The sequence below is a fragment of the Nyctibius grandis genome, chromosome 6 (assembly GCF_013368605.1).
Source record: "Nyctibius grandis isolate bNycGra1 chromosome 6, bNycGra1.pri, whole genome shotgun sequence".
Classification (NCBI taxonomy): Eukaryota; Metazoa; Chordata; class Aves; order Nyctibiiformes; family Nyctibiidae; genus Nyctibius; species Nyctibius grandis.
Genome location: NC_090663.1, coordinates 85,919,528 through 85,935,418, shown reverse-complemented (window position 1 = coordinate 85,935,418; position 15,891 = coordinate 85,919,528). Strand labels below are relative to the sequence as shown.

The following is a 15,891-nucleotide window of genomic DNA, read 5'->3' as shown; positions in this document are numbered from 1 at the left end:
GCGTTTCCATGAAGGCTAGAGTTTGGAAAAGAGGTTAATGTGGTTTACACTGGGGATATATGTGGTTTCCCACTGCTTTGAGAGGCAGCTGGTGTGGACTTCAGTAAAGAATGTTTACTGGGTGGACCAGCAAGCCAGTTTGGCCGTACAGAGCTTGTGGCAACCGGTGTGGCTATCTGCACAGCAAACATATTGTGATACCTTGAAAATCATGCAGAGAGAAGCAGGCTGAGAGGTTAGGCTGTGAACAGCTTGTGCCAACACAGCCCACCCGAACCCTAAGGAAAAATGATACTTTCAGAAATGGCAATGATTTCCCAGTGGAAAGACCAGTCACAGAGACAGCGACTCTACAGCACTTAAGTAAAGTAATAGTAATAACAATAGCAACAATGCTACTGATGGCTGCTTCTTCCCGTTCGACAAACATCTTCTAGAAGTGGACATAATTTTAAATCCATTTATTTTGATTTTATCACTTCATCTCAGCTTGATGGAAACAGTCTGTACAAGCTCGGGTTTTTGCCTTAGGGGATCTTAAAAAGGAAGAAGTGGCATTTTTTTGGTGGAATGATTGTCTTTAACAGTGACCTAAACAGACCAGAAAGGGTCCAGTGCTTTGGACAGGTTCCTGAAGGCATTAGTGTAGAACCTCCAGTCCACACAGTGGCCGTTCCTTGGCAAGTAATGGGTTTTCTTGGCTGAGTCCAGGTTATGGTATAGAAACTGAGTGAAGAAATCCTCATACCACTGCCTCAAATGGGTGAACAGAGCTGTACAAACAAGCCTGAGCAGAGTTCGGTGACAGTGCTATGTCATTGGGCAAGAATGCTGGCACAGCCCTCCCTGTTATTAGCTCTGCCTTGTTAGTAATGACATTAAAATAGTAGGTTGATTTATTGCAGAAGGGTGTGAAGATTCAAGACTTCGAACTTTGAGCTACCCGTGTAAGATACTCATGCAGAGTTTGTAGCTGCACCTTGTTGAAAAGGTAGACGCCCAAGAGATGTGTGCCATGCCTGCAGTATCTCTGCAGAGCAGAAGCACGTTCATATGTAGGTTAAAATGCTGGTTTTGAAGGTTTTACCTGTGTAGTTGTGAATTTCTCACCAAACCATAGAAATATCTCTGTGTTTTTATACACTGGGGAGAAAGCAATCTAGCCATACTCTGGAACAGTAACAACCAAGATAAGCTACAACTAATTTGCCTTGCTCTGTCTTGTTGTTCCCTTCCCTGCAGAGTGCCACTCCTCCTGTGCAGGCTGCGTGGGGAACACTTCTCAGGACTGTACCTCTTGTCTGGCTTCCCACGTCCTGCTTGAAGGCAGGTGCCTCTCTGAGTGTCCAGAGGGGCTGTTTGACCACGGAGATCGCTGCTACCGTGAGTGCATAGTGCAGGCACCTGCAGCTGATACCGCTGCGTTTCATTGCGTGCACGTTTTGTGATGCATTGTTCAGTGTAATTAGAGATGCTGTCGGGTTTATGTGAGGCTATTTAAGTGTTTTCAGGGGAGAACAGGATAATCTAATTTCAGGAAATGGAATCTCCTCCTAATGGGAGAGAGGTATACACATTGAATCATAAATTATAATCAGTTTTGCTCCTCTGGACTGTTTCCCTGAAGGTATTTTGCATTTCGTTGCAGTAGGCTTGGATGATGTTCTTAACCAGCACACTGTGGCAAAAGAGGTCTTTACTGGTCAGCACTGAAAAATGGTCTGCTTTTATTAGGCTGGATGAGCATATTGTCCCTATGAATTAGCTTTATTCTTAATCTGGGCTGGGTTTAGCAGGAAGGAATTCTGCAGGTGCAGGAGAAAAGCTGTTACATCTAGGAACAGGCCTGCTAGGTAGTGGGGACAGCATTATTTGTGTCTCAGCCTGGCCCACCAGTCAGCAAGTGGCCTTCATTCAGCTTGTTTGATCTCACCTAAGCAGATGACTGTGACTGCTGACCCTCTGGATGACTGCAGAGATTAAATCCTGTTTGTCACAGAAAATGGTGAGGAAATGCAGGTGTTTGAAAGCTGATCAGTCCGTTCAAGGTCATCTGAGAGTTGTGTGCTGTTTTATGATAGATTCATTGGGTCAGGCATCCATGTGTCTGTTCTGGCACTAGGAGAAATTTACTGGTCACCTCAAGTTTAGAGAAAGAAACCTCTTCTGAAGGCCATTGTTGTATTTATTCCATTTATTCACCCAAGGAACAACTCTATAAACACATTTCTTTGGCAGGCCAGTGTAAAGATTCATCAATTCTGAGGTTGTGCGCTGCCACCTTAGAGCTGAGCTAACGGCTGAACGTTGCATTATGTAAATGTCTTAGAAACAACATTTCAGCATCAGGAAAGTGGCATATTTCTGTATGCTGCCAGCTTAGATCTCCTGCAGGTTTTGAACAGCGAAGCTCAGTTAATACAGGTGTGTCTAGAAAACTAATTCTTCCTTTTGAACGCTGAATTCCTGAGCATTATTTCTGAGAAGCTGAGAAAGGTGGTGGGACAGGACGTGTTAGCAGCTGCAAAATGCCCAGCTCCCCCGTGGGGAGTGAGCAATTGTACATAGCCTGCGGGGTCCTGAGGTGGGAGATGTTTGAAGTTCTGTGCTTTTATTCATAGAAAAGCTTTAAAAGTAGTTTTTAAGAATTTTTTTACAGATCATTAGCCGTAGTATTTCTGTCTCCCTTGGATCTGTAGCGTGGAAATCCTGGAAATACAGCATCTGTCTTTACACGTGAAAGGATACAAAAGCAGTCTGAGTGAAGTGTTTTTGAGCAATCTTAACCACTTTCCCTGTAATCTTTTTGTTGAGCTTTTAGCAGACAGAATAGCTAATGAGCTGGTGTGGCATCCAGGTTTTGTAGGTTTCAGTTTGGGAGGGCTTTGTGCAGAAATCGTTCCTGGATTTTCATGAATATCAAACTCACGCCACTGTGATGTTCGTACAATCCCAGTTTATCTCCCCTGTGCATCCCACTCTCTCTCTTATGTGCACAAGCATATGCTGAAGGGAGGAATAAAAGGGCAAATCTCTTTATGTTTTATATTTTATATAGATCTATACCTTGATTAATGCAGAGAACAAATCATGTTTTTAAATTGACAACTCATTTCTCATCTTGTTTATTTAAAATGAGGGTGTAAGAGTCTTCCAAACCACAACTCTGCAGTCACTGATGCTATTAGATCACTTTATGTCTGTGTTTTGTAGGAAAAAATTATTATTATAGGGGCTAGCTTTGTGGGGAGGGGAGATGGTTAAGGTGGACTATACCAGGAGCGTAACAACCAGTGTTGATCTTCTCACCCAGCCTGTCATCCATCCTGCAAGACGTGCCGTGGCCCTTCTGATCTGGAGTGCGTAACCTGCCATCCCCATGCCACTCTGGCTAGTGGCAAGTGCAGGACTAGCTGCAAGGAGGAGCAGTACCTCAACCTGGTGGGCTATTGCGTGGGTAAGTAAGAGGTGATGGCGTGGGTTGTACGGTGTGATGATCACAGAATCACAGAATCAACCAGGTTGGAAGAGCCCTCTGGGATCATCGAGTCCAACCGTTGCCCTGACACCACCATGTCAACTAGACCATGGCACTAAGTGCCATGTCCAGGCTTTTCTTAAACCCCTCCAGAGATGGTGACTCCACCACCTCCCTGGGCAGCCCCTTCCAATGGCTAATGACCCTTGCTGAGAAGAAATTCTGAGAAGAAATGATCTTTCTGTGGCATTAACCAGCTACCTGAGCACACACCAGGAAGCAATCAAAATGCCTGTTGTGAGTAAAATGTCACACAGATTAACATACCACGAGGAGACTCTCCAGAGTGCATAGTGTGTAGCGAAGCCACTTGCCACTCCTGCTATACATATCTCTACTAGAACTGCATGAAGTCTGCAAATTGTGTAAGGCAGGTGTATCTTGCTCCAGTGTGGGCTTTCTGTCTGTCTGTCACTGTAGAGCCAAGCCTGGGGGACCCAGTGCCAGGAAAAGCTGCTTAGGTCCTGCACAGAGCTTCAATAAAGTGAGTTAAGGAAACATTTGTGATTCAGAGAAGCAGTTTGTGGGGCCCTGAAGAAAAACTGGCACAGCTATCATTGCTGTGTGCATTTTTGGGAGGTAATAGGATTTCTGTGTAGGGGTTATACTTTGTGAGTGCTCAGTGCCTGCGCTTAAGCCTCTCATCAGAAGCCACTGATTGCATTTATCTGTTTAAAAAGAAAAATTGCTTTTAATCCAGCATGCAGAGATGTATAAACATATCCTGGGAACTGCTCCAACAAGTTCTGAGCTTTATCAAGCCATTTTTTTCTTTATCAAAAAAAGATAGGGTGTGTGAGGCTTAATCTAGGCTGAACAGTTCCCAATGAGATAAGGAATCCTAAGAAAAGGGAAAAATGCATTAGCTGTTATAAATATATCCATTGAGAGGCTATTGTTCTCAGTTTAATATAGATAATTCCCCTTCAAAGAGACTTCTTTTTGTTTACATTATATGTTGGGTTTTTTTTAGGAAAGACTTGTTTCTTTGCTCTCCACAGATTAATTTTATGAACCATTTCTTAATCTTCCTTTTAAACAACAATTATTGTTTTGTCTGCAGTGACAGAGAGAGGGAGGAAACAAAGTGTCTGAGGAGGAGGAGAATATCCTAAAAGTATTGTACAGATCCTTAGGTATACAAGAAATCAGGTTGGGGAATCAAGGTGTTTCATACAGTCAAGTAATTACAATATGGAAATAATTCAGCATTTCAGGGTAAAGAGATGTCTCTGCCCTGTAAAATTTCAGGGGCTACAATGATACTTATTACAGAATCCCAGAATCAACCAGGTTGGAAGAGCCCTCTGGGATCATCGAGTCCAACCATTGCCCTGACACCACCATGGCAACTAGACCATGGCACTAAGTGCCATGTCCAGGCTTTTCTTAAACCCCTCCAGAGATGGTGACTCCACCGCCTCCCTGGGCAGCCCCTTCCAATGGCTAATGACCCTTTCTCAGAAGAAATGCTTCCTAAAAGTATTTATGAATGTCCTGTCACGTCATAGCTGCATGCATTTTATTGCTTCCACTTGATTTTCCCATTACTTTGCATAATGCTTCCTATGAAAAAAGTCCTGTGGAAATGTGGTCTTCCAGCTGTAAATTTCATTGGAAAAACTTAGTACCATTGATCATAAACTGGGATTCTTTCAGAGGAGGCTTTACTCTGCTGCTTGCTGCGTGCTCTTGTGCTTTAATTATCCCTTTTAGACTGCCGTGACCTGTAAGTTTGACGAGGTGTCATGGAGTAACAAGCGTGCTCCCCAAATCCCAGGTGATGAGGTAGACGTCAGTGCCTGGCAATAATGAGGAGCAGAAACTGGAAACAATGGGCTCTCTCAGGCAACGTGGAGGGCAAGGTTTGACCTCCATATGCACTACGCTGGCAGTGATGAATCATCTGCAAAGAGCCTTGCCTGGCTTTCTGGGCTCCAGAGCAATTGCAGTCTGGTGATGCATCCTTCCCTTGCAAGCTGATAAGCTTTGTTTCAAACCCCTGTAGGTCATGAACATGGTCCACTGTTTGGAGACTTGTCTTCTCAAAGTAGCGACGTGTTTTCCAGGCTTTCCATGCAGTTTTGAAAATCCTTGTAGAGGAATATATTTATTTGTTGCCTTTAAGAAAAAGTTGTGCTTTGGTCTCGGATCTGCAGGCTGAAGTGTGTTGCTCTTTGTGCCAAATTTCACAGAACCCCAGAATCAAACAGGTTGGAAGAGCCCTCTGGGATCATCGAGTCCAACCATTGCCCTGACACCACCATGGCAACTAGACCATGGCACTAAGTGCCACGTCCAGTCTTTTCTTAAACCCCTCCAGAGATGGTGACTCCACCACCTCCCTGGGCAGCCCCTTCCAATGGCTAATGACCCTTGCTGAGAAGAAATGCTTCCTAATGTCCAACCTGAACCTCCCCTGGCAAAGCTTGACGCTGTGTCCTCTTGTCCTGTCGCTAGTTGCCTGGGGAAGAGGCCGACTCCCACTTCACTACAACCTCATTTATATCTGATGTTTAAGCAAAGGATGTGTGTGTGTTGCCAGTTCTGCTAAAGACCTCCACATCCAGGTTATTAAATTTTACTCCTTCTCCTCATTCAGCACTGATTGAAATGCTGTTTGCCCTTGCAGGTTATTAATTACCAGTTAAAGAGCAGCTGTCCCATAAAAGAGAACATAAAACCCCTGACACTTGCATAATATATGATGTGCATCAGGATCTAACGAAGCTTTTTCCTTTGCTTCCCAAAGCAATATTTTTTTACAATTATCTTCCCATTTATCTCTTAATTCTCACCCCTCCAAGCAGAACTGTGTTGAGTTCCAGGGACTGCTGTGCATTATAGCTGCCTGCCATACTTTATGGACCTGCAGGAGAAAATCTTTCATACAGGATGCAGAAAACCAACTGTCACTCAAAACCATTGCCTGCGAATTAATGGTGTTATTGGACATGTTACCTGAATAAGGATTGGAACATTTGCCTTGTTAATAGGAAAAAAAAAGATGTTGTTTTCAGCAGTTTATCAAATAAGCATTTCAGGTGTAAGCAGAAGAAAGACAAAACGGCCTCAAATTTGAAAAGATCAATGAGCTGTGGTTCAAGCACACTAAATCTGTGTCAGTCTTCCTTGAGAATGCTCAATTTATGAGTTTTATTTTATAGCTGAAGTGTATGGACAGGGATGTGGGTTTGGCTTTCGCAGTCTCCTGTTGAGTCTCAGGTCTTCTGTGTTTTTTGTTTTCCTGGTTTGAAAACGCTCTTTGATTTCTCTCTCCCTCTTATCCAAGACAACTTCAGCTTCAGGGAACGCTGCAGTCTCCACTCTCTCAGGAGGATGCCTGTAACAAGCCTTTCTGCCTTGCTCTTAAAATTCCAGAAGGGACACTCTGACAACAAGAAATACATCCAGCTCCTTGTAGAATTAATGAGCTGTTGCCGTACTCTTAGAGAGACATTGGTATCATCACAAAGAGCTGGAGTTTCGCTGAGCAGAGCAAGAGGGAAACTGGGGGCTTAGCTCCACTTAGTCACTGGCGTGTAACCTCCTACAGAAATGAGCAGCTGAGCTGCCAGAGGAGGAAAATGGAAGATCATTTCCCTGCTTTGGTCTGGGCTCCTTTGTTCCAGGCACCATCCAGATGGATTTCCCACCTTACGCTGCCTAGAGAAGCCCCCACTCTTTCCAGAAGATGCAGGCAGGTCCCTGCAAACGTGGTTGCACTTCACCTTGCTTGTTTTTATGACAAATTCCCTTTGAGGTCTTTTAAAGGAGAGGCAAAAACCCCTTCCAATAACCAAATCAAACCAAAAATCCAGGTCAGTGCTCGGTGTCCTTCTGAATCAACCATCTGATTTTCTTTCTGGATTTACTGTGAGGTGCTAGAGAATGTTTGCATGCTGGAAATTGCAGGGTGTTTTAAGTACTGATTTAAAGCAGTACTCTGTTGTAAACCTCATGCCTTACCTTAGAGTATAGTACAAAACTTGCATCAGGAAATTTTTTTCTGAAGAGCCCTTAAGAGGGGAGGTGTGTTTAAACAGTACAAGTGGTTGATTGCTTAGCAGATGGTGGAACTGGGAGGTAGAAATGCCTCTGGTTTCCTTTATGAGCATTCACAAATACTTCAGAGAAAATTTTGTCTCCCCAAACAGCCTTCTCTGTCTTGACAGGCAAGGGAACAGTATATAGATACTTTTCATATGGGAAGGGCACTGTTTGCTGTTTTCTTTGCTTGCTAAGAGAAAGTTGTGGAAGTAAAGCAGCTCTGGAAATGGAAATCTGTGTATGTAATTATATTGTACTTTACAATGAAAGTTGCTTTATAGGAAGACCAGTGATAGGTAAGGTGGTTTGGGTTCTGTTTTTTTTATTTGGTGTTGTGTGCTCTTTGATCTCCAGGCTTGCATAGGAGCAAGAGAGTGGTGAGGCTGATCTACCCTAAAACTATAGCTGAGAAAAAGAACTCTTTCAATACATAGGAGCAGACATAGAGGCTGTAAAGAGAAAACTGTACTGCACCAGCACCTAGTTTTGTAGGTACTTAGCTTTTTAAATGTCCATTTGGGAGAGTGTAGTTATTTACAGTACATGCTGGTTATCTGGGCACCCTTAGTTTTCTCTGTCTCATTTTTATGCTCTGTTTATGGAACCAGTTCACCCTGCACAGGGGTGTGTTTTCTTCTTGGTCACTGAAAAACTTTTGGTGGCTTTGGTTACTTAATGCATCTCACTAAACTCTCTGTTAGAGACCAGTGGCTCCAGCAAGACATTAAACTGGAGGAGTATTATTTTAACGATAAGGGGAGTAGACATATTGCCAGGTAAACATGGAAGCATGAGAAACTAACGGGGTTTATGTTAATTTTATTGAATATAAGTGCATAAACTCTTCGCCCCACCTCCAGCCCTATGCATACAAATCACATACGGTGCTCAGGGCCTTTTGGATGCTATCTTAGTCCTTGCTCTCTGTGGTGAGGTGTGTATGTTCCTTTCTGCCTTCAGTGAGGCTACAGATAGATGGCAGGTCTTCCCACTCTGATGTCAGCACTGGTTTGGGACCTTTGGCTGTGAAGATTGATGGGATGATGCCTTGGGTATTGAGTTCTTCACCTGGGCAGTCAGAGGCTGTGGTATGATAACCCCTGGAAGCTGTAACCCCTCTAAGGAGGTTCTGAGGTTTGTCACTGAGTTCGGGAGCATCACCTCACGTGCTGCTTTGCTTTTCTTCCTACTGTCCTGACAGTGATGGACTGAGAACCTACAGGGTCACTATCTTAAGCATAACGTTCCTTCTTGCTCACCTTTACCTCCCCTCTGGCTGTTGTTTCCCATCTGCGAGGTTGGGAGTGTGGGGCAGAAACTAGATAGATTATATACCCTAAAATCCTAGATTATATACCCTATCCTCCTAAAATCAGGAGGTGAAAGAGGCAGCTGCTTTAAGGACTTTGAATCCCTGGATGGAGCCAGAATTGCATTCATTCCTGAGCTGCATCTGTGCTTTTCCACCAGCGTTTGGTAAGAATCGTGTATGTGTATCGTATAGGAGAAGTCAGGCTGGGGTTAGACTCCAGTTGCTATTACGTTCTTGCAGGTATGGATGCAGAATTCCCCTGGACTTACATGTGAGCCTGTCTTCAGCTTGTAAAATTAGATTGCCTGACAATCTGTAGTAGTGCTGTCACAAGAGACAAAAGGCAGAAAGTTGAACCTGCAGGAGAAACCTGACAAGAGGCCAGGTACTGAAATCAAGCCTCATTATTACATTTCTTTCAAGACAGTCATCATTTCCTTTATAATTTTCTGAATTACCATAATGAGGATTAATTTGGCTTCCAGGTTGCCTTACACCGTACTGTTGTGCATACAAAAGGCTTGTTGTAAAACCTTTTGAAGCGCCTAAGTTCAGGCAGGGGTCAGGAGACACAAGCTTGTGTGCTGCTGGGGAAGAATGAAACAAGGAAAGGGTTTTGAGGCACTCACATGCAACTCTAAATGCTGCTCTTGGCTTGGCTTTGAGGTCTGCAGTGGCCTCTTCAGGGTATGGATGTCTCGTTTGTGTGGGAAAGGTTTAACAGGAAGAACTTCAGGAGAACGTCATACAGCTGTACAGGTTGTGCTCTAAGGGTTGTTTCCCCTTAGCAGTTCTGTTTTGTCCATCTGTGATCACAGTGTCTGTCATTCCTTGCTTCCTTCAGACTGCCACCCTTTGTGTCATCAGTGTGTGGCCAACCTGTGGGACCTCGGCAGCATCTGCCTCAAGTGCCAGAACGCCCGTCACTTGCTCCTGGGGGACCACTGCGTTCCTGACTGTCCTGTGGGATACTACGTGGAGAATGGTGCCTGCAAAAGTGAGTAGTCCCTACAGATATCCCCTACAGGGACCACCTGGACCCTCACGAGATGTTCCACGAAATGGCTCCTGTTTAGTAGAGAAGCTTTGTCCAGCTGACAGGACACTGCAGAGGGAGCAGGGGGTGTCCTGGCTCATAATTCTGCCCGTTGGCTGGGAGCACTCTCTCCTTGCTGCCTGTAATCTGTGTCTGCTCTCAGACTGAGAGGTCTTTGAGACAGACAGTGCTGAGCACGTGCTGAGGCTAGTGGGACCTAACCCGCTGTTAGGGTATAATTAATAAGTGTAATGAGTACCAGACAGCAGGATGCTCGTGAGGAGGAGGTGAAGGTTTTCTCTCTTTCTCTCTGGTAAATTCCATCTCTCAAAGATAGAATCACAGAATCAACCAGGTTGGAAGAGCCCTCTGGGATAATCGAGTCCAACCATTGCCCTGACACCACCATGGCAACTAGACCATGGCACTAAGTGCCATGTCCAGGCTTTTCTTAAACACATCCAGAGATGGTGACTCCACCAGATGGTGGCACAGAGAATGGGATGAGGGTACACTATGTTCTCTGTAGGGTAGCTACCCTGAGATCACTCCTGGGAAGAGATGGGCTCCTTAAGCACAAGAAATGATATCTTCAAACGGAGACTTTTCATGCACCCATCACCACGTCTCCAGTTGGTGTGGTACCAGCACAGTTCTGGGATGCTGACACTTGAAAATATACACTTGATAGATGCAGTGCTCCAGCTGCGTGGGTGAAGCTGCCCTGATAGCACATTTTATCCTCTAGCCTTCTGTGCCTTCACCTATCCCTGGATCTCCTCCAGCTTTTGCTTTTGGTGTGGTTTCATATTCCGATCATTGTCTGAGCTGCTTCACATTTCTTGGACCCTCAGGAGGAAGTAGGTTGCTTTTCTTGTTATGTGGTCGATAAAGACACATTAAAGCCCAGTGTGTCTAACACTGAGCAAAGGGTATTGCAGTTTATTTTAAGAGAAAGAAATCAAGACAAGAAATTCTGCACATTAGAATTAAGATGCAGATGCTCCTTTTGCAGGAAGTGGCATTTCCTAATCCAGTCTTAATGTTTCGAAGCTTCTCTCAAGCACTCTGGGAGCTCTGTGTTTATTTACCTGTTTTTGACAAATGAAATCTCAGAGACATATGAAATATGCTCTGTGCCATTTCATTGAAAAAAACCCTGAGAGAGGTATTTTGCCTTCCTGGAAATTTAACATTTCTTCCCTTTGGTATAAAGGTTTCATTAAAAGAAGTTGTGCATTATTCAGACTCTGTCAAAGCTCATAGTACTTTCTGTGCTAGCTTTAAGGTCTCCAGCACAGCGTAATGCAGTCACTTCTCTGATTTCTTTGCCCACTTTCACTCATGATTAATTTGGCCCGACAGGTGTAACGATGGCATCAATCTTTAGGTAAAGGCCTATCAAGAAATAAAAGGCTAATAATTTTGTGAGTGTGTACCCCCTTTGGAGAAATTAATAGGATACATTGGCTCATCCACTGTGATATTTTACATCTCTTCAACCAGCCTGAGAAGCACAAGTGGGAGACAAAGGGATGGAAAGGAAACAGGGAAAGAAAACAAGAGGGGTGACATAAAAATATCTCTTCAAAAATGTGGGGAAAGGAAAAGATAGTAACGTACTTCCTTACTCGAGGCAGTAAGTGGGGTTGTTAGTATGGAGAATTGCAGAAGGATCTTGTGAGACTGAGTGTCTGGGTGGTAAAGCAAGAGGTGTAAGTTGGTGTGGGCAGATGTAATGATGCACACAGGAGAGCCCAGTTCTGACTTCTCATACCAAATGGTGGTGTCCTCGCCGTGACCCTGAAGTAACGATCAATCAGCCTGTGGAAATGGTGTCCCAGTGTTCAGCAACATCAAAAGGGCACCAGTAAGGGCTTAGACTTCGTAGGAACTTTTAATGCTCAATGTCACCATGCTCAGTCACTGAAAGTGCTTCTGTTGAACCTTGTGCAACTTGCTCACACATCTCCTTTTCCGTTAACAGAAACACTTGTTCTTGCTGTCCCTGCAGGGTGTCACCCCTCATGTAAGACCTGCACCGGCGGGGGTCCCTTTTCCTGCTCCTCCTGCAATGCCAGCCTGGTTCTCTCCCACACCAGCATGTGTGTGCCAGTCTGTTCCCCAGGATACTACAGGGACGACAGGCAGACCTGCAAGCGTGAGTGTCCCTCTCCAAGCCATCTCTCCTTTCCACAATGTATTCACCAACGTGTCTTTCCTTGTTCCTTTGCTTACTGTTCCTCTGGCCAGGAAAAGAAACATTTCAAGTGCCTAAACATTTGGTGTGAGTTGGCAGAGGTGATCAGCTGCCTTAGAGCCTACAGCACGGCTCAAATCTGAGCACAGTTGAGTTTGTTATCGACTTCAAAGCTGAAAGGCCTTGGGTCCCTTTTAGCTTTAGTTAAAATCCACAGGAGAGTTTGTGTAGGCTTCCTTGTTGAGTTATCTTAGGTGGCACATAGAGAAGTGGCCAAAAGTACTGGTGGATTCTGGGCTTTGTGAAAACTTGACAAGTTTAGACCAGTTTTAACCAATTCTAAGGCAAACCCCCTCCCCACTGCGCTACCTGCCAGTACCTGCCATGGAAGCTCTATTAAGACCAGCATTTATGCTGTTTTTTAACACGTGTGAAACCTCAGTAGAAACAAGGTGCAGCTTGGTAGGCACAGCCCCGACTGACTCGAGCCGTGATATTTTTACCTCCTAATGATCTGATGCAACTGATCTGGTTTTAAGTCTAGTAATGATTTATCCTCCTCCTGTGCTATCCCTTGTGAATCTCTCAGGGCCTCTCTTTACCTTTATTATTCTATGTTCACTCTGGCCCTGACATCATTTGGGTTATTCCTCACATAATTATTGGTCTTGATGTTCCAAAATGCCAAATTACATGGCCCAGAGATATAAAACATGAAAAAACCCTGCTTAAATTGATCCACTGTAATACACCCAACTAAAAATGAGTGAGTGCTTGAGTGGGTTGATTGCAGGGAACCTGAACACTCAGATTTAAGTCCTGCATTACCTGATTTTAATTATCCTGATTTATGATAAAATAACTCTGTTACACTGCACTGAGCATAGGCATTGGTGTCATCCTATCTAGACCCAATGTCTTTGCTGAGGAGGTCCTATAGGAGGATGCTGATATGGTTGTCAGCTTTACTTGCCTTTTGTTGAAATAGATGGTTCTCCTGAAACTGTTCTTTCCATCTGCTCAGCAGAAATGGAGACACCTTGCATAAGGAGGTGGAAGACTTTGTACCATTCTTCTGTTGACAGAAAAAAAGGCTATTCAATAATAATGAAAAAAGGAAAGGAATAAAAAAAAGATGAATAAAAAAAAAGATGAATAAAAAAAAGGAATCGTGGGGTTCTCACTGTCCGGGCTAGTTTCCTACAAGCTTTACAAGATACTCACTGTTCTCTCCTGCAGTATGGATTCCCTCGTTGCTAACTACACCAGAATACCTCCCTTCCTAATTAAAATACCCTTTTCTAATGAAAACCTTCCTGTTGATAGCTCTTCCCTCAGGACATCGTGGTAGAAGTGGAATGTTCCTGATGCCTGTACCTTTCCTGAATTTGGTTCAGTAGCTCAAGTGCAAATAGATTTTTGCAAGCAAATTTCAACTCCTCTAATGTCCTTATTGCAAATGGCTTTTCAAGAAGTGTACGTAGTCCTTGTGGCAGGAGGATTTTTGTCATTCCAAATGTCACTTGTGCCTTTTCAAGTGAAGTGCTGCTGATAAGCCACGTAGATATAAACTGTCCCAGTCTGCTGGGAAACTACCTCTTAGAGGTAATGAAAATTGTTTGAATGGAGGTTGGCTGTTAGGCTGAGAAAATTTGGTCTCTCTTCAACGTTTATTTTAGTTGCATTGCACTTTTGAGGAGCTCAGGTTTGGAATGAAGTTCAGAGAGATGCTGAGTGCATGTACGGGCTCTCGGAGGTATTTTTAAACTCAATGACCTACTGGCAGAGGAACAGAGCAAAGCTTAACAAGCTCTTCATGGGTTTAAAAATGGAGATATGGAGTCATGCTGTTAAAACAAGCAGACAGGATTGCTTTCAGATACAGTTTTTGCTTGCTGTTCTGGCATGCCTCCATGGGTAACCTGATTTCTATAGATCTAGACCTTGTGTGGAATGTTTTACCATGCTTTTAGTAGTTGGCTTTTTGTAGCACTTGCAAATACTAATTTTTCCGTGTAGTATTCTTAAGGTAAGCGAAATCAGACTGGCACCAGCACATGTAAAAACAGCTACTAGATTCTTTAGGTAAACATTTTGTTAGAAATCATTTGTTCCTCAATAAAACACAGACCTTCTATGACATTTTTTAGACGAGCTAAAGCAAGTAACTCTTTTGAAGGTCACTGGGTTCTCGCTTCCATGAGAGCAGCGTGTGTATTTTCACATCTGCTTCGGTGTTTTGAGGTGTTGTGGTTGTAAAACTCTGTCTTGAAGGGCAGTTACAGTTGTTTGTGTAACGCAGACGTGTGGACCTCCATGAGTTTTCTGCATATTATTTTGTTAAAGTTTCGTCTCACCACAATCAGAGTGAGCTTTTCAGCACATAGGCAAAGGGCTAGGAGACAGTTTTTGGTCTTACATAGCACATTGCTATCAGAATTTTTCTGCTGTGAATTAGCTAGGAGCTCTGGCATCAGCACTGAGTTAGTACAACCTCCTGAGAAGTTTAGACCCTGGGCATCAAAGAGGTGAGTTGAAATATTCTGAACCTCTGGACTTTGATCCTAGATTCAGTAAATCCCTGAATTATTTTTTCCTGGCATCTTTGTTTGCTCCCTACAGCTCCAAAATTTCATGCTGTGTGCAAATAAAAAGGTGGAAGCATGAAGTGAAATGAAACAGGCCTTTGGTCCCACCAAGATTTGCCAGCTGGATTGCAGCAGTCTGCTATGGTCTCCAAATTTGTGTGTTTATGAGTTAAGTCTGGAATAGTAGGTTGCTTAAATAAAAACAGAGACAGGGAAAGCTCTTATTTGGGGATTTGAATTCCATGTCAATATTTTACCCTGACCTGTCCAGAGAAGAGTAAGAAGCAGTGTGAGGAGACATAACAGTCTATTCCAAACGGGAGGAGGCTTTTTACATATTGGAGGCTGTGAAAATCACAGAATCCACCAGGTTGGAAGAGACCTCTGGCATCATCAAGTCCAGATGATCCAGATGAAAAGGAACATTAGAAGCCAGAACTCTGAAGTCCCTCCAGTGCATCTCAAAGAGGACAAGAGGAGCAGCAAGGCTGCAGGATAATACCATTTTTACTCGTACAGTTGGCTGGTGCATCAGTAATTACAGTTATTTTCTTTGTCTTTCTCTTCCCACAGCTTGCAGCAGCCAGTGCCTGAGCTGTGAATCCACTGCTGGCTGTACATCCTGCAGAGATCCAGCGAAGGTCCTGTTGTTTGGAGAGTGCCAGTACGAGAGCTGTGCTCAGCAGTATTACCTGGATTTTTCCAGCAAGACTTGCAGAGGTGAAAAATACATCACTGGTATAAAGAAAATAAAAAATGCAAGCACCTTGGCTAAGAATCTGTTACCTTGCAGCAGGGTCTGTGCAGGTGGCCTGCTTTAAAAAGTGTATATAGGAGGGGGTGTTCAGTGACAAACTACTTGCAAGGTTTTTAGGGTTTTTTCTGTCACATACTTCAGCCTTTCAGTGAAACAAGATTACTGCAAATCCTTCTCTTGTAAATGATTTAGTAAGTGAGGCAGCAAACTTTTCAAGGGTCAGGTCCAGCAATTCATGGGTCAGCTGAATAACGAATGAGCTTACCAGGCTAAATCTTCTTTAGAGTGCTTATAGTGCCTTGTGTACTTACCTGCTTCTCTCTGTTGTATTAAATACTGCATCGCTGGGTGACTGCAGAAACAACAGTTTAGAGTGATTTAAAAGACACATGACTTGAAAGATTTCCAGA

General features: G+C 43.8%; 1 protein-coding gene across 1 annotated transcript in view; it reads left to right on the top strand.

Moving 5' to 3' along the window:
* FRAS1 (Fraser extracellular matrix complex subunit 1) overlaps positions 1-15,891 on the top strand; it is a 147,515-nt gene that overhangs the window by 73,286 nt on the left and 58,338 nt on the right. The window contains exons 19-23 of the mRNA XM_068404195.1: positions 1,243-1,383; positions 3,314-3,457; positions 9,745-9,897; positions 11,951-12,097; positions 15,298-15,444. Coding sequence (XP_068260296.1) covers positions 1,243-1,383; positions 3,314-3,457; positions 9,745-9,897; positions 11,951-12,097; positions 15,298-15,444 — 732 coding nt within the window. The remainder of the gene's footprint in view (positions 1-1,242; positions 1,384-3,313; positions 3,458-9,744; positions 9,898-11,950; positions 12,098-15,297; positions 15,445-15,891) is intronic.